Below are 23,651 nucleotides of genomic sequence, written 5' to 3' on the forward strand. Positions count from 1 at the left end.
TCCCTCTAACTGCAAGCAGCTATGAAGCTGTCAGCATCTGATAATGAACAGCGAAATAATACACGCTACCAGCAAACAAGAGCGGGCGTCTCTCCTTTCAGATCTGTGCACCGTGTGGACCAATTGCTGTCAGAGGATCCCTCTGCCAGATGTTATTTTTTTAATGCCAACAGGAACTACGATCAACAACCAATAAGGGGAAAACTAAAGTTATTGATGAACCTTAGCCCTTTCTAATGGGCAGAGTGTGTGTCAAGGAAAGAACCACAAAAGGCAGCACAGGTTTTCTAGTCCCCACTCAACACCCAGGGACGATTTAAAAACAGCTGGCCAGCAGCACGCAGCCCTGCCTGCTGATGCCCTTCTCTGGGGGATGTATGAGATGACCCTTGCCCGGTGTTGGCGAACAACGGCAGGCTAGAGTGATTGCACATTCATTTATCCAGACCTCTTGAAACAACAAAAACCAGAGATGAAGAACAGATTATGCTGCCAAGGTTTCTGAGGCTACAGAGGACAGAATGAAGACCTGTGTCACAGGGACACCATGATTCACAACTGCAGTTCTCACAGGAGTCACAGAACCAGACATACACAAGTGTGGGATACCGGTGAACTATGAAAAAGGTCAATAGGCCATGTCAATGCTTACAATCTCGGTCGTGATTACTGTAGTTACACCAGATTTTACCTTGGGAAAAAAGGGTGACAAGCACCAGAGACCTTACTGTTCATTTCCTACAACTGAACCTAAAAAAAAAAAATTTCTTTAACAACTCAAAGTGAGAGAGTCTATTAGCTTTCAGCTTTTCAGAGCATGTAACATGTCTAAGGATGCCGGCTATTCTAATACACACTCACCTTAAGGTAGACTCTCGTCACTGGATTTCTAAATAAGACTGTCTTCTCATAGCAAGAGAGACACGTACACAATTTAGACTTGTGGCCTTTTGTTTCCAGCCCGATGGACACAGCTGGCTGGCCCTGGCTTCACGGCCCCAGGCCCGCTGCCCACAGTGCACAGAGCAGTTCTCAGTTCCGAGTCTTAGCATGAGGCAGCACTCCACAAGCTCCGAGGATCTCCTCATGGAGGCCCGCTAGTGCCATTTAGTTCTCGTTTACTTTCCCACTCAGATAGTGTCTTCAGGGGTGCTGAGGGACTTAGTAGTTTGGGGTCCCTGCTCTAGTCACAGTTCTGACAGACGCATTTGAGATGAAGAATTTTAACAATGAGAGATGGGATCCTAACCAGGAGTGTAACAGGAGAAGGGTGAAGATGGAGAGGTCAGTATAACCTGTCACTGTCTTACTCCCTGAGACATCTTAGAGAGAATACCTAAACAGGGACTAAGCTACTTTAGGGGGGAGAACATGTTGGAGAATCACAGTCTGGTTTTGTTCAGATCCATCTCTGTTCTTCATCTCCTGGATTTACAAGAAAAAACAGGCTAATAAAAAACTCACTATAATTCCCAATTCTTTGCTTTTTGGTTTTTCGAGACAGGGTTTCTCTATGTAGTTTTGGGTGGCTGTCCTGGATCTTGCTCTGTAGACCAGGCTGGCCTTGAACTCACAGAGATCCGCCTGGCTCTGCCTCCCGGATGCTGGGATTAAAGGCATGAGCCACTACCGCCCAGTATAATTCCCAATTCTTATGAAGTTACAAAACCATGAAACATTCCCATCAGCAGGGAGAAAGGAGGCTACCAACAGACCAACCTGAGTACTTCAGTCTGGCATCCCCAAAGGTCCCGCCAGCATCAGTGATAATGACAACCATTCCAAAGTCTCTGCAGACACGCTTACAGTACTTAAAGAATACAGCTGACAGAAGGCAATGGATCTTCAAGGACTGTTGCCAAATCCAATTCATGTAACATTTGGGGTTTTGTCATTAACAAAACGTTTTATCAATGACATCTTTGCATCTATTTCGTAGCAGTCTTCTGTGGCCAGCACAGACCTCTGTTCTAGAACTGCCTTTCTCTCTGGTTCCCAGAAGACACTGTGTTCATGGGGAGCTATCAAGGATAGTAAAATGATAGAGTACACTTGCTTCTGTGTCTGTGTGTACATGAATGTGCACACAATACCCACATGAAACAAGGATGTCTGCACAGGAGGGTTTGGGAAGGATCATTCCATGTGAATTGGCTACAACACAGCCTAAGGAATCTAACTGGAGACTGTACATCTTCAAAAGCGAAGAGATCACTGCTTTCCTCAAACATCACGCAACAACTGGCCTTGTGGAGGAATCTCCAAATGTGACGTAAGCACGTCTGTGTTCAAGCCCAAACCCTGCTTCTGGTTCCAGAGGACGGCAGCTCTTGACTTCAGATGGCAGCAGTGCGGCTGCTGGGAAATGCTTCTGTCTGTGAGCATCTACCATGTACAACCTGGGAGACGGAAGCCAGCCTCAAGCCGGGTCAAATTTCCCAGACCCAGATCCCAAGTGGAAGGCGCCTGGGCTGCTGGTTCCTGCCACTAAAATGCTGTTTCTCTGTGGAAATGTTTTGTTCCGTGTGTCCGGTTCATGGGGGAGGCTCAGAGACTGCCTATGAGTCCAAGTGTGCACTGCCTGGATTGAACAGAGGTGGCTGCCATAGTCAGAGATACTCTCTATCAGGTAGCTGGGGATTAATCACGGCTCTTGTTAATGAGGACAAATGCACTCCATTCACTTTTGAAACAAGAACAGTAGTAATTCAGAGGGGTGTACCTTAGTGACGGCTGAGATTTGCTCCAGGGCCATGGCCTGCAGCATCTCATCTCCACTCTCCAAGAGCAGCTTCAGGGACGGCAGCAGGAGGGACTGGTGCAGCAGCAGCAGGCACAGCTCCTTCACACCCTGAAATCATGGAGGAGGTGAGTTCCACTCAGGGACACAGTGAACCCTGTGCTGCATCCTCTGGATGCACCTTTACACACACGTGTGTGTGTGTGTGTGTGTGTGTGTGTGTGTGTGTGTGTCTACATATGTGTGGTTATGTTTGTGCATATATGTATGTATGTGTGTATACACATTTGTATTTATATTTGTGTTTGTGTGTTTACATGTGGCTGTCTGCATATACGTGTGTGTATGTATTTGTGTGTGTTTATATGTGTATTCATATTTCTTTCTTTGTGTGGCTATATAAGTGTGGTTATTTTTGTGCATGTATGTACTTACTCTGTGTGTGTGTGTGTGTGTGTGTGTGTGTGTGTGTGTGTGTGTGTGTGTGTGCATATGTGTGATTAGGGCTACTGACCATATCATTCCCCTCCTGGTAAGCTGTGGCCATCTTTCCAGGTGTTCAGACATCTGTGTATAATATTGCTTTGAGTGGCAGGACACACTCACTATGCAGATCTATTGCTACAACTTCTTCTAATTCTCAGAGCCCTGTTTTCCCTATAAGTAAAACGGAGGCAACTGTATTTGTTTTGCGGTTTTTGTTGTATATCTGATAATTAATATAAATGTATAGTGCTAAGCATACAGCACAGACTTCACAGCAGCTGTTACACACTATTTATTAATAATGCTAATATCTAGTTCTTATCTACTGAGACAAAGGATATCAGCAAAGACTATGTTTTTAAAACATGCTTAAAACTCTAATGTTAAAGGAAATGGAATTCTTGATATATTTAAGATACTCCATCACCATGAAAACTATCTGTGATTCAAAACAATGAATAAGCGTGGATCTCCACAGGTAGACCTGAATTTTATTCTTAGTTTTTTATTCTACTTGCCGAACCTGTCACCAGAAAAAAAGGACTCTGAATAAAGTAACAGAAGACAATCCTTTTCAACAAAGAGGCAGAAAACACACAACTGTGTTGCCCGCTGAGCTGGTCACCTTTAGTGTCCTGACTGTAGCTATGACACAAAGAACTGAACACTAGACCAAGAAGTAGACGAGTGTGGCCCCATTATATTAAAGCAAAGCTGTTTTGGAAAAAGAATGAAGGATCACAGCCCTGCATGGGGCTGTTGTTCTCTTGTGCTACTCCACAACAGCAGAACAGACAACACTGAACACTCAAACACAGGGCATTCTCAGCATCCCTGTCCATCACTCCAAGACGAGATGATAATGATGACAGGCTGAATGAGACGCTTTCCAAACTGGTGAGCTGCCCGAAGCTGAGCAGTGTGCGCCAGGGCTCCTGCTTCATGAACTGTCACCCACTGGGGCGGGCTTTTAGGAATGCAGCTGTCCGGGACTCATTTCTGCTTCTGTGAGTGACCCGACCCCTCACTCCTGTAAGCACCCCAATAAAACATACTGGTTCACCAAGTTGGATGTCAGCCGTCTGCTTACATTGGTCTGTTACTGGTTCCCTCTCTGGGGTAAGCGGACACTGGTTCACATCTTCCCAAGAACAGAGACACACAGTGACAGGCACCTCTGGCTGGCCCAGCTTAGCCTCCTTTCCACATCCCTCTGTACTCTTCATTATCTTCTGTCCTGTATTTCTGCATTTGTCTATGTGCTCCCCTCTCGGGGTGAGCCATGCTTCATCTATTCCAAAGTGACATGGTACATACCATGCTTAAAATCGGTAAATGAGTCTCTCTTAGCACTCATGTCTGCTGTTTATTCAATACGCTATCACTAATTGACAAAGAGCCTCGGCATTTCAGGTCTAGACGCCATTGACTGTAGCTTTAAATGGCAATTTTATGAACTAGCACAGATACCATCTGAGAAGACAAGTAATAGCTGGTGTCTTAGTTTGCTTTCCATTGCTGTGATAAAACCATAATCAAGGGCAACTCGGAGAATAAAGAGCTGACTTCATCTTCAAGATTACGGTCCGTCATAAAGGGAAGCTGGAGCAGGAACCTGGAGGCAGGAACTGAAGCAGAGACCATGGAGGAGCGTGGTCCACTGGACGGGTCAGTCTGCTCTTTTATACCACCCAGGACTCAGGAGTGGCACCCTCCCACCAATCATTAATCAAGAAAATGAAAACATCGACAGACTTGCCTATATGTAATCTGGTGGGGACATTTTCTAAATTAAGGTTCTTCTTCCCAGATGACTCTACCTTGTGATAAAAATCTAAGCAGGACAGATAGCACATGGCCCAGGCAAGGTCTGTGAGGACAGAGGATGCCAGTTTATGTGATCCACTTAGGAATTTATAGTCTCTTAGCTAAGCTATTGGTCAAATACTCAGTCTTTACATGCTGTGTCTTCTCTAGTGCTTGTACTGTGAGAGAAGAGTCAAGAGATTTACACAGGGAACTGCAAGAAGGCCAAGCAGCAGAGAGAACCACAAAATCACTGATTTGACACCTCACAGTTCAGACAGTCAGGACCTAACATGACAAGAAAGGGGACAGTCAGCCCAGTCCACTGACACTCTTCTTGCCTTTATACAACTTGTGTGGACTCAGAGGATCACTGTCCACAATGTTTAGAGCCTGAAGAGGGAGTGTGAGCAGGTGTGTGTTGCTCACACATGCAGAGGAGGTGACTGCTTCCTCTGTGGTAGGTTCTGATGTGTCACATGGTGAAGGCTGGGCTGCGCATGGGGATATTCATGGACTCCTGTTCTCCAGAGCTGCTCAAGTCTGGCTGGGCCTAGGCCTGACTTCTGGCTGCCAAATGTGCCTCCATCTATCACCTCCACTAGAGACTCAGGGGTTCTGACCTGAAACACCCACTTGCTATACTTGCTAGGTGTTAGTACACACCATGTCATTTGTTTTGTTCCAAAAACCTTAAAGAAGGCATTTTAGCCCTGTTAAAGAGAGGAGGGTGAGGAGGAAGCAGGCAGAAGGGGGAATAGCTCGGATGTCATGGGAGAGTCTAAACCAAGCTCCTGGCACTGCCAAAAGCAGCTTAGCTGTGAGGAAGGATGACCACTCTTGAGGTTCCCAACCTGGGCTTAGCCAGGCTACAGCCTACAGCCTACAGCCTACAGCCTCTGTGGCTCAAACTCCTGCGGAGTCACGAACAAGCAGCAGGAAGTTAGAGCTGTAGCTCTATGAACACCATGGTCTTGTTCTATATGGTCCTTATCCCACACATCCTCAGCTCTTGAGGAGACTTCTTACATTGCCATGGACACAGGCTGAGAAGCAGCCTCCACAACTTGTAAAACTGTGGGATACACAACTTATGGAGGCAGTGATTTCCATTTGCTGGTAATTTTCCATGGGAAAACCCACCATGGCTGGAAGGAAGCAGGTATAATGAGGAACAGCACGAAATTACAAAAAAGGTGCTCTGACAAGTCATGGTGAAAAGAAAAACTGTAATTATCACGCTTCATAGGTGACGACAAACAGGGACAAGGGGAGGGGTGGGGCCACCTCAGTGCCCTATCACAACTGGGCACGGGTCACTAGCCATGGGCAGAATAAAAGTAACTGAGTAGTGGATAATTTCAGCACCACAGTGAAGGAAATTATTATGGAGCTCTGAGATGAAGCTGAGCAACTTTGAAATGTGGTAAAATAAATTCAAGACATTTTTATTTTGTAATAATTATGTTCTCTCCCTAGCAACACTTTAAATTTTTCACTGAGCACATTTAACAATAAAAATAATGCTTATCATCTACTAATCTCCTGTAATCATGACATGCAAGGCACATTTTTTATATGCATGCCCAATATGAGGGAGGAAACTGAGCTTAAGGAGCCAGTGAACTCACAGTGGCAACAGCGCTCCTTCATTAATTACCTTTCACTCTGGCAAGTGAAACAGAGAGACCGTCACAGCCTACTCGGAAACAGTGACTAATTCACCCGCTTCCCACCTCAAGGAGAACTCCGGATCTGAGAGTGGTGGCGATGAGGAGCCCACAGGGAGCAGCAGCCCAGCCCTTAGAGCTGGACACACAGCGGAAGAGAGAGAGAACTGCCAAAGCCTAAGTAAGATCTTTCTAACGGCATTCAATTCAACAGAACAGCTACAGTCAACCCTGGCATTTGGTCCCGATTGGACAGTGCTCCATCTCAGCTCATATGAAAGCAAGGGTGTTTGCATATACTTACTTTGGTACAAATGTTAAACCATGTTGAGTTCACTCTCTGCAAGTGTTGAAACTTGTCCCAATGATGAGATCACTCTGCCAGGTTCATACCATCAGGGCACACTGTGATCCAGCAGCACAGACCATATGTTGACATGTAGCTGATACCAGAGGGCCATGGTACACAGCTCCAAACACACACTACACTACACGTTTTAAAGTGCTGGCACTTTAAATATTTTATAGAACACCTCTATCATTCCAGTGGTTGGAGTTCTTTAAACAAGTAAGTCTTTAAAAATTCAATAAAAACACTTGCTCAGTCCCAAATTTAGAAAACAATCCATTAAATGTTCATTCATAGCAAGAGTGGTTTTCCTGAGTGATCAAATTGAGGATTTACAGGATCAGATTTATAATTCTGCTTTCAAGTTTATGTCCTATTTGGTGGAAACTCAAAGCCAATTAATTAGTTTAATGCCATTATCCAAATGCTTAAATTTAAGACATACAAGTTGCTCAAACAGTATACTGCTGAGTGGACATACAGCAGGCTACTATAACTAAGAGGATATACAAAATGTTTCTATGCTGTACATATTAGACATACTTGTATGACACTTCAATCGTGGGGTCAAAGTGAAAGTGGCTGAGCTTCTGCTGTATGATACAGAGAGGAACAGCTGTGGCTATCCGATCTCCTTACAACGACACAATGAAGTAATGAAGGATCAGAGTGGTTACTTGGTGACCGGGTACAACCAGCCTGGTTCAGATGGGTAATACCTGAGCTACTGGGTTCCTTTAACTAGGACTGGCCATAAAAAAAGGCCTCTGGAGGGAGCGGCACTGGTCTATGCCCTGTAATTGTAAAAGTTAATGCTTCGGAGTGCTGGAAACAAGAGAACACCTTCGGGACATCCTTCAGTCCTGCTGTCTTTCATTTGATCCTTCACATACCTTTGGCCTTCACTAGAATTGGTTAAGCTAAGTGTTCTAGGACAGCTACTGCAACTGCCTAGACCAGAGGGCTGTGCGAAGAAAATGGCCCCATCCACTCACCTCCACGGGCAGCCTCTGCTGGGTGTTGTACAGAGAGCGGCACATCTTCAGCACCTCATCCCCCAGTTCCCGCTTGTTCTCTGCTGTACATCTGGTCAGCATCACAGTCGACAGTCTCACCCATGGATTGCTGGCTGTGCTGCTCCTCACAGAGAAATGTGCAAAACATTGGAGGTGATTAACTCTCTCACAACTATACTGAATTAAAACAACAACAAAAAAATCCCACTTATGGAATGAAGTGCTTATGGCGGCTCACACTCTGAGAGTACATAATGTGCTCCTTTAGCCTATCCTGTAGAGAAGATGACATGCAGAAGATGTGCGGGCCACTGTGGCATGAACAAGCAGTGGGCAGCACTGGGACATTAGACGTCCTGAGTTCAGGCTCTTGAGCCCTGTACAGACCCAGTCTCAAATTCTGACCCATGGTCGGACTGCCAATAGTGCTCTTTACTTCTCACTCTCTGTTCTGGTGGGGTTTTAGTGCTGCCTAAGACCCAGGAGGCTGCAGTTACCAAGCAATTGCAGGTCCTGAGTAGCTTTAGCAAGACCCCGGGAAAGCACTTCACAGAGACAATGAAGGTCATACGGTGAGCATTACTGGTGTGACAGCCAGGCCTGGGAGGACATGAGGGACTGGGGGGTCACTAGTTCAAGGCCAGCATGGGCTACATAACCAGACTCTGTCTTAAAAGATAGCAAACCCAAACTAAACAGTTTGGTGAAACCCCACTGTTTAGAACACCAGTCAGCATGTCACCACTGTCCCAGATGACAGACACTTGAGCCATGCTTCCTCTTCCTTTCTAAAGGCATCAGGCTAACAAACAAACATAAGGTGACGTTCTCCGCAGTTTGCTTCAGGAGTTCCCAACAGTCCCACCCTCGGGCTCAGGCCAAGAGTCTCTCCCAGATGTTCTTTCCTGCTCCTAAACTGCTCCAGGGGAGTCATTTTCGGGAAAGCATCCCATTCCAAGACACGGAAAGTTTGCTGGCCTAGGGCAGAATCACTCACTGATTACTAAAGAAGATCAGTATTGGAGTGAACAGACTTGAGCAGGTCCCAGGGCCTCATGCTTTCTGCCAATGAAATGCAGCTTCAGACAGACAGTGATGTGTTCAGAAGAAACCTGGTTGCTTCTCCCAAAGGAAAGGGGTGAGTCACATGGCCAACAGCACAAGGACGAGGCAGGTACCCCACCTATCTCTCAGCAGGACAGAGAGGAGAGAACCCAAGTCTACGATGGGGCCAGTCCTGGTGAGAAGTCTGTCTCCTCGCTAGCAATGTGCAACGTGAAGTTACTAGCTTTTGAGACTCAATTCCTTCATCTACATAATCAGGTAAAACTACCTTTGCGTATTTGTTGTGTGAATGATTGGTAATGTATGTAAATTAAATGCTCAATATTGTGAGTATTTAATAAATGGGAATTATTTGTTCCATATGAATTCTCAAGGTTGCACTGTAAGCTTTGTTAAAAAAAAAATCAGGCAAGAAATTTCCTAGTGAAAATACCAGAACAAAATTATTGTGCTCACATAATAAATTAGACATGGTTATAATGTATTGCATGATACTTCTGAAGAAAACTGAGTTTAGGTACAAGGAAAAATAGATACTCCAATATATCAGAAACATTTTAGATTGCCTCAGAAGTCAAATAATGATCTCTCACACACATATATCTTTTTTAATCCACAATTTTGCTTTTTTGTGGTTTCAGTTACCCATGAAAAATACAGCCCAAAAAACACGAAAAGGAAAAGTCCATAAGCAACTGCACGGTGGTCCAGTGTACCCATGCTGTGATGGTTCCTTCTTTCTGTTAGTCACTTAGTTGCCACCTCTGTTAATAGATTGACTGTCAATAGTATCAGACTGCCCACACTTAACTAATCCTTATTTAGTCAGCAGTAGCTAGTCAAATGGAAAGAGTAGAGACAAGGGCGGCCCCAGCACACCAAAGGGAAGCCAGAAAGTGCCTCCTTTAAGTGAAAACTGCAAAGTTATCAACTGCAGGGAAAAACCTGTGTGTTGACATTGCCAAGACCTGTGGTAGAAACAAATCTACCACCTGTGAAACTGTCGGGAAGGAGCAAGATCCAACAGTGGTTCTACTGCACCCTGAACTGCAAAATTACAACCACAGGAGACTAAGGAGATGGCTTAGTGGGTAACAGTGCTTGCCCTGCAAACATAAGGCCCTGAGGACATGAGGTCACATCACCAGCACCCACATAAGAAACCAGGCACGTGTCCGTAACCCAGGAGTAGGACTGGAGAGAGGAGGGTGCTGACATGGCTGTGTGTGTCCGTAACCCAGGAGTAGGGCTGGAGAGAGGAGGGTGCTGATAAGGCTGCATGTGTCTGTAACCCAGGAGCAGGGCTAGAGAGAGGAGGGTGCTGACATGGCTGTGTGTGTCCGTAACCCAGGATTAGGGGCTGGAGAGAGGAGAGTGCTGACATGGCTCTGTGTGTCTGTAAGCCCAGGACTAGGGGCTGCAGAGAGGTGAGTACTGGTGAATGAAGCCGTGAGCTTCAGGCTCTATCTGTCTCACGCAATAGGGTGTCGAGGGAGCGACCCCTTAGGGTGTGCTCTGGCCTTCATGTTGGTGTGCATACCTACCTACATGAATATAACACACACCCAAACGCAACACAACACACATTTATTTTTAAACAAAAATTATCACGCATTAAATTCATTCCTGGTACTGTAATTTGGTCAAAAGCCCATGCCTGGGGAGGTCACAGAAGACAGAGTATAACTTCGTATTTTTATTTTGCTAAATGACATCCTGTCAAACTGTCTTCTAAATACGTATGTGTGTATTCATTGACCTAGGTTGCTCTCAGTCTTGGCCACAGGAGTTTCCTGTTGCAGTGGAAAGCAGCCAATGGAGAGATAACTGACCGGTCAAAAGACTGAGAATAAGAGACAGTGTGCATACGCTTCATTGGATCATTTATGTTAACCCAGCACTACGAAGGCTCAGAGACTATTGGGAAAGTGGTAGTGGAGGGATATAAGCCAGAGAATGGGGAAGAGTGCTGTAAAATGCCAGCTTCGACAAGAATCACGCAAGCGCAAGCCGGCCAGCACCAGCATAGGTAGGGGATACAATCTCCAGGTCCCACCACTTACAGAGGAACTATGGATGGTTTTATTTTTTGTTTTTTTACCAAGGATGTGGCCACCAATAGATTCCCATGCTGCAGCAGAGAGTGCCATATCCATGTATATATGGTCAGCAATATCTTAACTTAGTGGGCTATCAAAAAAAAAAAAAAAGGATATGAATTTGGGAAGGGGCATATTGGTGTGGTGGCCCATAGAGGCTTCCTAGTGAGATCTTACTCAAGGTCAGAGAATCTGAGCTTGCTTTACCCAGCAGAGCTGGATAATGGTATGACTGGACCACAGGCAGAGTTACCAGGTGTTTGGAAGGGTCTACAATCGGCTGTATGGTGTGCTTTGATCTTAAAAGGGGTAGGTATTTTGCCTCTCCCCTTGGCATATTATAAAAAGCCCTTTGGAATAAAGCTCTGGGCAGCTGGGTATTGACCCAGGGCCCTCCCGAAGCTATCCCATGTCTCTGTCTTTCTCTTCCTTGTCTAGGTCTATCTTTCTACCTAATATTTCCTCCTTCCTCTCTCCTCCACCTAAAAACCCTTCAAAAGGTGGGAGCAGGTCCGAGCTGAACTCCCACAGACTCCTACATGTTGGTGGGATATCAGGAGAGATTGAGAGGAAAATGGGGGATAGTTATGATCATTTCACTGTATGCAGGTATGAAATTCTCAAAAAGAAAAGATTTTAAGTAAAAATAGAGAAAAATCACAGCTACAGTACATAGTAAGTACTTAGCTAAGATGGAAAAAAAACATTAAATCTATGCAGAGAGGTACAGGAAAATGTATGGGGAGAAACATGGTAGAGGACAGAGTGTGGCACTATCCATGTGTTCAGAGTGCTTGGAGCATATGCTCCTCATATAAAGGACTGTCTGAAACACTAATGTGTGTGTGTGTGTGTGTGTGTGTGTGTGTGTGTGCAAGTACACACAGGCACAGACACACACATACTCTCTCTTTCTTTCATTGCCTTCACTGAAGACATTACATTTTCAAAACTGACATCCAGACAGAGGATGGTGAATTAGGCTAAGCTTATCTTAATACTTACACACAGTCACTTTTCATAGGCGGCCAAGCTTGCAAGAGTAAAACCAAGTGCTGAAACTCGACCTCATCGTGACTAGCTTCTAGGAGCTCCGTGAACAGAGAGTAGCGATTTTCTTCACTCTCAATGGCAGCTACGTCTACCTGGAAGAAGCAACACACAGTTGAAGCTGGTGGCAATGCGGAGTTGGTTCAAAGGAGGCCGAATGTGACAGCCTCAGAAAATAACCTTGAAAATATGTGCAATATATTTCACTGAGTGAAAACTAAATACCATCAAAACCCAAACCAGAACAAACCTCTGCTATGGTTTGGACGTTGTTTGCCACCTAAAAGTTCTTGGGTGGGGAGGCTGGTCCTTTGAGGTGCGTATTGGTCCCAAGGTTGCTGGTACAGGGCCCTTGGAAGGGACTATGGGATCCTACTCTTCCCTGGCCTTGCATTAATGGCATGATCTTTTTCGTACCCAACTGCTCCTATCAGAATGCGGCACAGTCAAGAGACCCTCACCAGAGCTAAACCAATGCCAGGAGCATCCCTAGAGCGTCTGTGCCTACAGTGACACAAACCTCTCTTCATTACATATTCAGCATGCCTCAGGCATGTCACTCCAGTAATGAAGAAACACCCTACTCTACAAACCTTCACAAGTTCAAACGCTTATAATATCATAAACTATGGAGAGCTACAAGGCTGCAGGAAGGCCTCAACTTTCCTTACCAAAATAAAGTCAAATAGCTTTCTACACATGAGTGACCGGCATTTAACTTGTTAAAATACAGACTGCTTTTACATTTGAAACTAGTATTTCAGCATACTTAAAAGTAAATGAATTTTCAAAGTTTAAATTGTCTAAAATTAATTCCCAATGTTCATCAGAAAACTGTTTGCCTCCATGTGCCTAAAAAGTTCTCTAATTTGAACCAAAGATTCTATGCACGTTCACTTGTCACATGATGCTTCTGCTACAAACCAAACTAAATCAAACACTGTTTAAGCCCATTCTGTTTCTGCACAACCAAACAGCTTCTCCTCCAATCCTGGCAGTTGCAAACGCATCGCACGTGCAGCATCTCTGGAGGAAATGGCAGTCATTTCACACTGAGAAGTGGTTCTGACATCAAAGTAAGCCAGCCTGGCTTCCCGTGATTAGTTTCTCTTCACACGGGTACTCAGCATTTGGGTGCACAGACGATCATAATGGCACATGCATGATGACATGTGTTCACAGGAACTCAGATGGTCACATCTTGAAAGGATAATTGAGAATGGATTTCACTTACGTATTTGCTAAACTGCCATGCACTAATTAATGCACACTTCTAAAACATTTATTTAATGGCCATGATGGCTCTGATCTATGACACCATCTAAAGAAGTCACACCACAGATTCTGCAATGTTGCAAATGGTCATGTGTACTCTGAAATTATCAGTAATTGCTACAGAAAGCCTGGGTCCCACAGTGACCTTTGAGTCTCAGGCCATTCATATCTGGAATAATAGCCCCAGAGCACTTTATAGTTTTTGAAATAATATCATGGTACAGCAAGCCAGTTGACTCCAACCACAGCTCCATGTGGGGGACACTCAGGGTTGGCAACCTCACAGAACATACAGACATTGGCTCAACTGTCCTACTACTGGGACTCTCAGGTGATACAGCCTGAGAGCTGTAATCAGAGCAGCATGTTCTGGCAAGAGGAGGTAAACACTAGATAAGCTTGACATTATTTAAGTGAGGCCTCTAACTGAGAGCAGGCAATTGTCTCAGTAATAAAGAAACAGATTTGTAAAAACTCAAGTAAGACTTGCAGTTATCCAACCTCCTCATCTTCGACCATCTCCAGCCTCAAAGCCTCTTGAGGCTTCCTGCTCACAATTATGCACATTCTGCCTCAGCTACCTGGAATTGTTCCTTGGTCTGGCACATTCTTCTTCCAGATACTGGAGGAAGCTTAGAAGCCCATTTCCACAAAGTGATAAATGTCACCCTCCCACTTTACCCGCCCTGCTTACGGGCCCGAGTTGCACGGCACCCCCATACCTTTGCATCTTGCTGTTTCGTTTTCCATCTTAGTACTTAAAACCACTTGGTGTATAATGAGCACTTTTCCCACGAAAGAACTGAGAGGCCAAATGTACAAATAAATGATAACTTATCATTTACAAGACAATTTAGCATAAGCAATGTTAAATCCTCATAGACTGGCCATAACGTATTGGTTGGTTTTGTTACTGGAGATAGAACACTGCCAGCACAGCAAATGATTGGCTAGTGCTACGCTCACCAACAGATCTCAGGAAAGCCCCTCGCTCTGGGCCTCATTTTCCTTACTTGAAAAATGGGCTTTAAAACGGCCAGAAGTCTCAGGTTATGAGGGTGCAGCTTGATGTCTGCATCAGGGCGATGGGCCAGTCAATGGCTGACCTCTTCATGCTTTGTAATCTTAGTTTCTATTTAGAGTTTACCTGAGCAAAGGTTTAAACTTGAAAGTAAGGCACTTAAGACCCACCAAATGGTACACTGTTAGCATTCTTAATAAATACCACGATTACAGAGTCTACGATTAAATGCAAGATAATTAACGATGACAAGCTGCTTTCCCTTTTACTATCAAGCATAGGATCTATGTGGGCTGTTTTCTATATGTGGTATATATCTCATGAAGAGATTTCTTTTAAAGTCATATTTTTTTAATCCAGAGATTTTTCTATTCATTTTACATACACAGACTCCCCTGTCCTCCCTCCTCCCTCCCCCAGCCTTTCTCCCTAACCCACCCTCCATTCCCACCTCCTCCAAGGCAAGGTCTCCTAAGGGGAGCTAGCAGAGCCTGGTACAATTTTTAACAACACCTAGATTCAATTTCTTTCCAAAAATTGTAAAAGCTTATAAAATTAGAAAAGATTTCATCAAAAAAGGAAATCTAACTATAAATTAAATTTGCATATATTTTATTAGTTTGATGAGAATAGTTTCAATTTATTAATGTTTTTAATGGTATGTTTTGGTATAATCCCCTCTCATGCGGACACACAGCTGTATGAATGCTCACCAACCATCTCAATATCCTAACTCCTTTTGAGAGAACAACCCCAAGAGCCACGTGAGCTCTTCAGTTTGAGGAAAACAACTGGCAGCATGTGCTGCCAAAGACAGGAATAAAACTTTCGAGAGAAATCTGAAACTTTGATAAACTTGTACCTGCCGTAAGTGTAACACCTTCCCAACAACGTGCTGGTGTTTCCAATGAGCTAGATGAGCCGTAACATGAACTGGATTCTTAATACTATATAGTAAACAAGAACTGCTTTTACATAGGAAATGGACTGATATTGAGGAGCTACGTGACTTAGTCAACAATAATTTTCCAAACAGTCAACATGTTTCTTCAAGATACATTAGAGTGAAAGGCAGACCAATGGGTTTCTTTTCTAGTTTTACAAAAACTACAGGAAAAAAAGCTGTTGCCATGGTTTCAAATTCCACATGGTAACTGATATTTAGGATAGTACCACTTGGAGATTTGCTGTAGCACTCAAGAATAGCGTCCACATCTACCAGAAGAACTACTGAGACATTTCCTTCCTCAACAGTGACTTTGTGTCTGTTTCGGTTTTCTTCATGTGCACTGAGCTCAACACAGAAAGAGATGCTCTAGTCTGGAAGAAACAGACTTAGCAGAAACTGGATTTTAATAGGAAGAAGCACAAAATTAAGAGATGGATAGAGTCAAATCCAACCAATCAAGGAGATTCTTCCATTCCTCCTAGATGTTTGTATGACACATGGCACACAATGAAATAGGAAGATACTACATGGAAATAAAAGATATTGAATACATTTTCAGAGAAGAACCAGAGAAATGTTATCTAGAAGGCTGCAGCACTCACTTGGTAAAATGACTAACGACATAAATGGATGGACAGCAGACCATTATTGAAATTGCCAGTTAATACAACTCATACGTTCTGAGGACTCTCCTTCCTGCTGGAATTTGAAATGGTAGAAGTGAAGGTGAAACACGGCAGATGGGTTCTGTAAAATCCCTCACGATTCTACCATTGACAGTGTTAAGACGGGAAAAGATGCAAATCCAGTGGACTTCCTGTGGCTTACAGAGGGGAGGGAGGAGTGTTAAGTGTGAACTTTTGCTCACCTGTACACGCAGAGTTGAGCCTCCATTCCCAACAGTATGGCAGAGCCAAAGTACGACAGCTCCCTTGACACAGGCTTTGGGTTTTAATGATTTCAGCTCCAGCTCCCTGTATGTTAGGAGTGAACTCAACCGCCTCCCATCCCTAGCTCAGCCTCCAGCACCAGGAAGTGCAGTAAGAACCTGAAAGTTGGAATGTGGATTCTACGAATATTTCCCAGCTGGACTCCCTGGCCCCACAAGTGAATCTGGGTACGTATGCTTTTGTTCTTTCTGTAAACTGCAGTGCAACTACCGGAAGAGCAGGAGACTGAGAACAACTCCCTCGAGCTATGGCCGAAGCGCTAAGGAAATCCACTTTTCATTTTATGTATTTTATTTAATTTTTTTCTTTTAAAATAGACAAGTAACCAAACCCAGAAGCAGGCCCGAATGATGGGGGGCTCTAGAAATAAGAGGCCAATCCTTTCTCAAGCCACTGGAAAGATTAAATGAGAGAAGGCAAGGATAGTATTACCTCTCCACATCTCACACTGCTGTTCCCAGGGTCTGTGTGACTTTGCCTTCACAATGAAATCATGTGCAAAGCTGCTGCTGGGTCATATACCTGGGTCATATAGTGAGGACTGCAGCTCCGCTCTACTCAAAGGAGAGATAACGGCTAATGTCCCCTGCTGCAAGCAAAGGGGCCGTGTCAGGCTTCTAAGGAGGCCTCTTAGGTTTACGCCATTCTTGAAAGAAAACTCCCAGGCATCAGACTGTGTATGAAATAGATGGGTCATGCCCTTCTCCCTATGCTGTGTTATGTGTTCTAGAAACAAGACCCTGGAGCTGATTTGGAAAGACACAGCGCCTTTGTCAAGGATAAGAGAGACTCTCTCTTCCAGACAAGCCAACAGGATATCATGTCTAGTCTGCCATAGTTTGGTTCTGACAGAAGACAAGAGACTCTTAGGTCAGAAACAAAGACCTTCTATACTCACAGGAACAGCCGGGGCATCAACATTTCCTGTGTCAGTTCCCCAAGTCTTTAGGCTCAGAAGTACTTACTTAGGAAAGTGACACACACGCGCAGTGGGTTGTGAAGAGGCCCACACTTAAAGACTATGAATCTGTTATACTGAACAGGAAATGCATGTGCTCTGCTCATGGGAGACACTAGCTCCCATTTCTATAAAAATGCCATTGAAAAGAATCCTGAACCAAGCTGGTCAATTCCTCCATGCATGAGCCTTGCGGAAATGTGAGGTCTGTAGAGAATTATTTTCCAGTAGCTTTTGAAGTTTCTATAATTACTATGTTGGGAAGGGAAAGAGTCCTAAACTATCTTTTAACTTTTCAACTTTTCACTGATGCATATGCATGCTTGCGAGTGCAGATGTGTATAGCACAGAGGCCTAACGTAGACAGAGTAGATAGAGTGCAGAGAATCCTTCTCTATCACTTTCCACCTTATTCTTCGGGGCAGAGTCCCCAGAAACTCAGAGCTTACCCATAGGGCTAGTCTGGCTAACTTGCTCTGGGGGTCCAGGTAGACAGCCAAGCCCGACTGGGTCCTATTCTTGGAAAACAAGTTCTTTAACTGCTGAGCTGTGTCCTCAGCTCATAAGACTATCCTACCACTGTTAACTCTTTAGGCAAGAGCATCAAACAAAGGCTCTTAAACACAACATTCTAGATCTAAGTGCTAATGAACTGAAGAGCAATATTTACCCTAACATTTGAGGTAAAGACCATACACTTCAGTTTGAACAGGTATGTCTCTATTTCGAATCACAAGTCCACATGACAGGGACTTATAAGTTATGCTCATATATACCAACACATACTGTTTTAACTCCTGTCAGTCCACTTACATACACCCTTTATTAAGTCCAGTCCTTTTCAGTATTTTTCTTGGGCATTCCAGAAATTAGAAAACCATACAAGTAAGGAATGGCAATTTAGGTTTTCAAAAGCTTAGAGGCTCTATTTGTCCCTTTCCTGGTTAAGAACAATGCTAAAATACCATCACCAAACTGCACACTTCTATATTACTCCTAGTTATCATGAACATGCCTCCAGATTTTCAGTTAAAAGTTTTTATCTACAATTAAATCGAGCAGTCAACAGACAAAACTGAACATCATATGATCAATGTACATTTTTGTTTTGGTGTGTGTGTGTGTGTGTGTGTGTGTGTGTGTGCACGTACGCACGCACGTGCCAACAGTACAATTAAAATAATGATACCTTTCTAGCAGACAGCTTTGGTTCAATATATTTTCATAATATATTTAAGAAAATTGATTATGAAGAGTCAGAAAAATTAAGTAATTTTAAGTTGAAAAAAACCATCATTTCATAAAACTGACAAGTTATTGGAGGAAAAAACGAAGGAAGGATTTTTCTGAGCCCACAAATGTTCAATTATGTGGTTATCACAGGCTTCCGGAAGTGTGAGGGCAGGTGGTTAGTGTGAGCATCCTGAAATCAGGATACCTGGTTCACTCTGGATGGGGATGCAGGCAAGCACGACAGCCTCCAGCCTCCAGGATGTAGCACAGTCCAAGTGAGACTCTCCTTACGTGCACTCTGACTTACTGATGCAGGGCCTCCGACACAGAGATCACTGATATAAATAGTCCATCCCCTGTCTCAGCCTTCTTCATAGGCCCGCTACCACACCCACCTGGCATGTACAAAAGCTCTGAAGATCTGAACTCTGGCCCTCATGTTTGGGGGACAAGTGCTTAATCCACTAAGCTATCCCCCAGCATGGAACTGACCCAGCACATGCTTTGTGTAACATTCCCCGTATCCTAGCCTGGGGAGTATCTGAGAAAACTTCCAATATTTCACAAGCACCTGCATACTTAGTGACTAATTGCTATTGATACTAACTAAATGTTATGAAATTTAAAAGGGCAAAACACAAGTGTGACTCCAGTATTTTGTCTTTTAAGTATACTTTTAAAGTATACTTGCTTTTGTCTCTAAATACTGCTTCTTTCTTCCACGTTGAATGAGGGGACTTATGTCCTTCCTGTAAGTCAATTTGTCAAGTGGCTGCAGCTCCTTATCAGACAGATTCATTGTCCTTGAATCAGAAGGACTGACACCCTGTTCTCAGCGGAGACCATTCTTTACCTTACGCTTTCTTGTGCTGCTGGGAGTGAACCCAGACACCTTCAGCCGGGCAGTGCACCTGATTATTTATCTTCCTCCAGGCACTGATAGCAGCTCCCTGTCACTGCAGGCACAAATATGTAACACGATGAGAGAACATCAAAGTACTCTATGGGTAGAACTCTTATAAACCTTTGTTACCTTGGGCAATAGTGACATTAAGCTCTGCTCTTGTAGCTCCTAACCAGTAACAGGATGCTGATTGATGCAAAATAACTATGTGATTCTTTCATAAATATGATGATGTTATACTGTGACACTCATACTCAGGGCTTCAAATTACAAACAAAACACCCACGGGTGCAGTAGAAGCACGAAAGGCTAACAGAGCTGAGCTCTAGGCAAAACTAGACCTGTGGATGTTCCGGGTGGGCAACGTGGCCTCCCGTGTCCGCTGGACCTAGCCAGTTTCTCTGGAAATGAAACGTTGAGAAGATAAAAAGCCATCACCAAGTGTTGACAACCCACCTCCCCCGCTGGGCTGAGGGACACTTAAACTGGTCCCTGCACACGAGGAGGAACTCAATAGATATCACTACTGTTCCATACTGTGAGGAGCTGCAGAACCACTACTATTAGACAAGAAAATAGAAATATACCAACGGCCATTTTTCATTTCTGAGTTGTGGATTTTATTAAAACAAAATCAAAATTATGAAAATATTACTAACATCTTTAAATATTAAAAGGTACTTTTGGGGGTAGATTTTCTAATTTTTAAAGAACTAAAACACAGATGCAGATATTGAATGAATGTCATAAATATGTGACCCTCTACTGCAAACATGCTGAGTTCTAGTCACTTCTGTAGACTGAACTGAAGTGAAAAAATCATTTATTAAGTGGGGGCCTGACCAGGAATAAAATAATGAGAAACTAAATGTTGGCCTTGCCACAGCTATGATACAATAGATAAAGGTTGATGCCTTAATATATTCATAGATTAAAAAAAAAGGCAACTGCATCAGACCCAACAGACGGTTCCGAGATTATAATGTATAACAGCACAGCAGAGTACAGCAGGCACACACAATCAGTGGGACCTAACAGTGCCTTAGCTAATAGACTTAGTCCTTCTTTACCTTGTATCTGCTTGGCATACTTTAGTATTGAGATATACAACTCTCTTAACCAGCCTTAGCCTCCTTCCCCGTGTGAAGAGTGGGACAATAAGAACACCTGTGCCCGAGAACTATACTGCTGAAATGTAATGAATGCGGAAGAGAAATCCTAATGACCAGCTCTGGAAGACTTAGGCAAAAGCAAATCAAAATAACAGATTTGAACCATGGAACAAAGCAAAACCCTTATGACCACAATAAAATAAATAAGCAATTGAATAAATATATTTAGACAGACAAGTGATGGAAGAAAATCTCATCATAGTTACATTATTCTCATGCAGCAATCATCAATTCATGCTAAAATAAGTACATGAAAGTATGATGAGAGAATAACAATAATAATAATAAACTCAAAGTATCTAAGAAACTACCTAATAATCATAAAAAAGTACTGCTTCATAGTACGTCAAGTTAACACTATTAGTCATGAAACAAATCAACACTACATATCTCCTGATATAATGCACGAAAGACATATCACTTCTGTGACCTCCTACTCAAAGTGCAAAACCTGAACACATGACAATGTTAAATTGAACGACATTTTACAAAATAATTTCCCACTGCTTTTTACAACTCCCACAATCATAAAAGATCAGACAAAGAAATCAAACTAAAAAGTCATTACAGATCAAGAACTGTGACAAATGCAGTGTGTGACATGGGTGGATGCGGATCACAAAAGAGACGAGTGGGGCCCCTGCCAGTGGAGGACCGAGGTATTGAGAGATCAGGAAGCAGTACTGAATGCGTGTGGCTGTGGCTGGGCCACTACCATCTGCAGAACTGGACTGAAAAACACACAGAAAGTTATGCACAGTGGACACAACTTTTTGTAAGTCTGAAATCACTTCAGAATGAAAGTTAGAACCTCAGCTGCTCTGTTGTTCTTCCCGGTCACATGTGTCTGTTTTTCCTTTCCTTCAGCAATCTGCATCCCACATGGGAAAAGAAGACAGGTATCTTTCTGCAGCATGGCGAGAATGAGGTGATCACTGAAATGATGCAATTAGAAAGCTTCTGCATAGAGCAGTGACAGCCGAGTCAACAGTGAAGGTGCAGCAGGAGGGAGCCTTGCCTGGCTGCTCATCTGAAGTCTAGACTAAATGTATAGTGAAGAAACTTAAACCCCCCAAATCCAACCACAAACTGAAAAAAAAAAAGGAATTAATAGACAGTTCTCAAAAGAGAAAGTACAAACTGCCAATAGATAAATAGAAAATGTTCAACACCCTTACACACCAGGGAAATGCAAATCAAAACGACATTCTATTCTACCTTGGTCAAAATGGCTAAAATAATGAAAATAAACACTAGTGAGGATATGGGACAAAATAAACCACTAAACACTAGCGGTAGGAATGCGGGTGGGCCAGCCACCATGGAAATCAGCATAGAGACCTTCATAAAATTAGACAGGGCTACCACATGACCCAGCTACACCTCTCCTCGGTAAAGAGCTGAGAGATTCTACACCAGCACCCAAAAGAGGGACCTGCCCATCACACTGATCAACAATGGGGTTAGCCTACATGCCCACCAAGACAAATGGATAACGTAACGTGACACACACACAACGGAAGTTTAGGAAGCCATAAAGATAAAACTACATCATTTATGGGAAAACAGAAATGAAGATCTATAGGTTAAACAGAATAAGCAAGGCCCAGAAAGACAAACATCGTGTCTTGTTTCTCATCTGCAGACCCAGATTTTAAAATGAACACAAGACATGTGGGCAGAAGGAGGACTGCTGGCGAAGAGGAAGGAGACCAGTGAGCATGGGGAAAGGGCACAAGGCAATGGGGAGGGTAAGCTCCAAGCTCACACTGATGTGTGCACGTATCCTAACGAAGCCCTCACCATGGACAACGAACACACAGTAACGACACTGTAAAGGGCACTGGGATATAGTCATCCACCACACAGACAACTGAACTGACCTGAGCCTGAAAAGAGAGAAGGGAAGCCAGGGAATCACATCTGGGGACTAAATTCAAGTCTATTCCTGGGAAGCAGCCATTACTAAGACACATTAAGCCTACAAAGACGTTTTGTCTACGTGAAGGAGATAAACTGAGCCTCCCTGCGTCCCTCACTACTGCTCCAGCATGATACAGAAATGCTATTTCGAATGAAAGCAAACTAAAGAGTTGATTAAAGCACGCTGATAACTTGCCTGAACTTAGGGCCTAACTTCTCTTCCTGCACTGTCCAGCAAGTTGAGCAGCCACGTCCCCTCTAGTCACAGGCAAAATTCTGAGCAGCAGCAACCCCCACCTCCTCTCCCCACATCTGAGCCATGGTCTCAGGCTCTTTTCCACCCATGTCCATCTCCACTGCAAGTTCAGAACCAGACCACTGCCTCAGTCCTCCCCATCACGGTCAGCTCATTTCCTGGAACAGCCATCTGCTCATATACCTCCACGGCACCATGTTCCCACGTTCCTCGGTCAGAACACAGGTGGCTCCCCACAGTCTGCCCATCCCATGTCTCCTGTGGCCAGTGGTGTCTCCCTATTTTACCACAATTGACTCTTCTGATCAAATAGTCAGAGGAGCCTCTTCTCACTGCCTGACACACGGGATCCTTGAGACTTGTATTATATGTCAACATCTATCTTGGCATCCAAACACTTTAACTACTGGCAGTATGGAGCCCACACCAACAAGGACCATTGCCTCATCTGAAGTGAGGACATTACAAGTTTCATGCCATTTAATCTTCACAATGATTATGTTCTTCCACTTACCGATGAGAGAATTACTAACCTTCCCCAGCTCACAGCTAATGGGTGCTGAAACTGGGGTCTGAATTCAGGTCTCTGTGTGTGAAGAAGTCATGGGCTCCAGAAGCAACTATCTTACCTCCTTCTATACCCACAATGCTTGCAGCTCACAGCGTATGCTACATACCTGAAGAATGTCTGGTGAATACTTCACGTAGCATTTTATTGCAACAATCATT

At 43.8% G+C, this 23,651-nt stretch overlaps 1 protein-coding gene across 5 annotated transcripts in view; it reads right to left on the reverse strand.

The window, feature by feature from the left end:
* Positions 1 to 23,651, reverse strand: part of Nbas (NBAS subunit of NRZ tethering complex) — a 281,500-nt gene that overhangs the window by 7,880 nt on the left and 249,969 nt on the right. For 2 of the 5 annotated variants that reach the window (XM_052745880.1, XM_052745879.1), the window contains exons 49-51: positions 12,237 to 12,376; positions 8,047 to 8,185; positions 2,723 to 2,851 (exon numbers count right to left, since the gene is read on the reverse strand). In XM_052745880.1, coding sequence (XP_052601840.1) covers positions 2,723 to 2,851; positions 8,047 to 8,185; positions 12,237 to 12,376 — 408 coding nt within the window. Of the gene's footprint in view, positions 1 to 2,722; positions 2,852 to 8,046; positions 8,192 to 12,236; positions 12,377 to 23,651 lie in introns of all 5 variants that reach the window. The other 3 variants (XM_052745878.1, XM_052745876.1, XM_052745877.1) reach the window with 2 other exon arrangements.

The sequence above is a fragment of the Peromyscus californicus genome, unplaced genomic scaffold, assembly GCF_007827085.1.
Source record: "Peromyscus californicus insignis strain IS unplaced genomic scaffold, ASM782708v3 Scaffold_1__1_contigs__length_55948999, whole genome shotgun sequence".
In the NCBI taxonomy this organism is placed as follows: domain Eukaryota; kingdom Metazoa; phylum Chordata; class Mammalia; order Rodentia; family Cricetidae; genus Peromyscus; species Peromyscus californicus.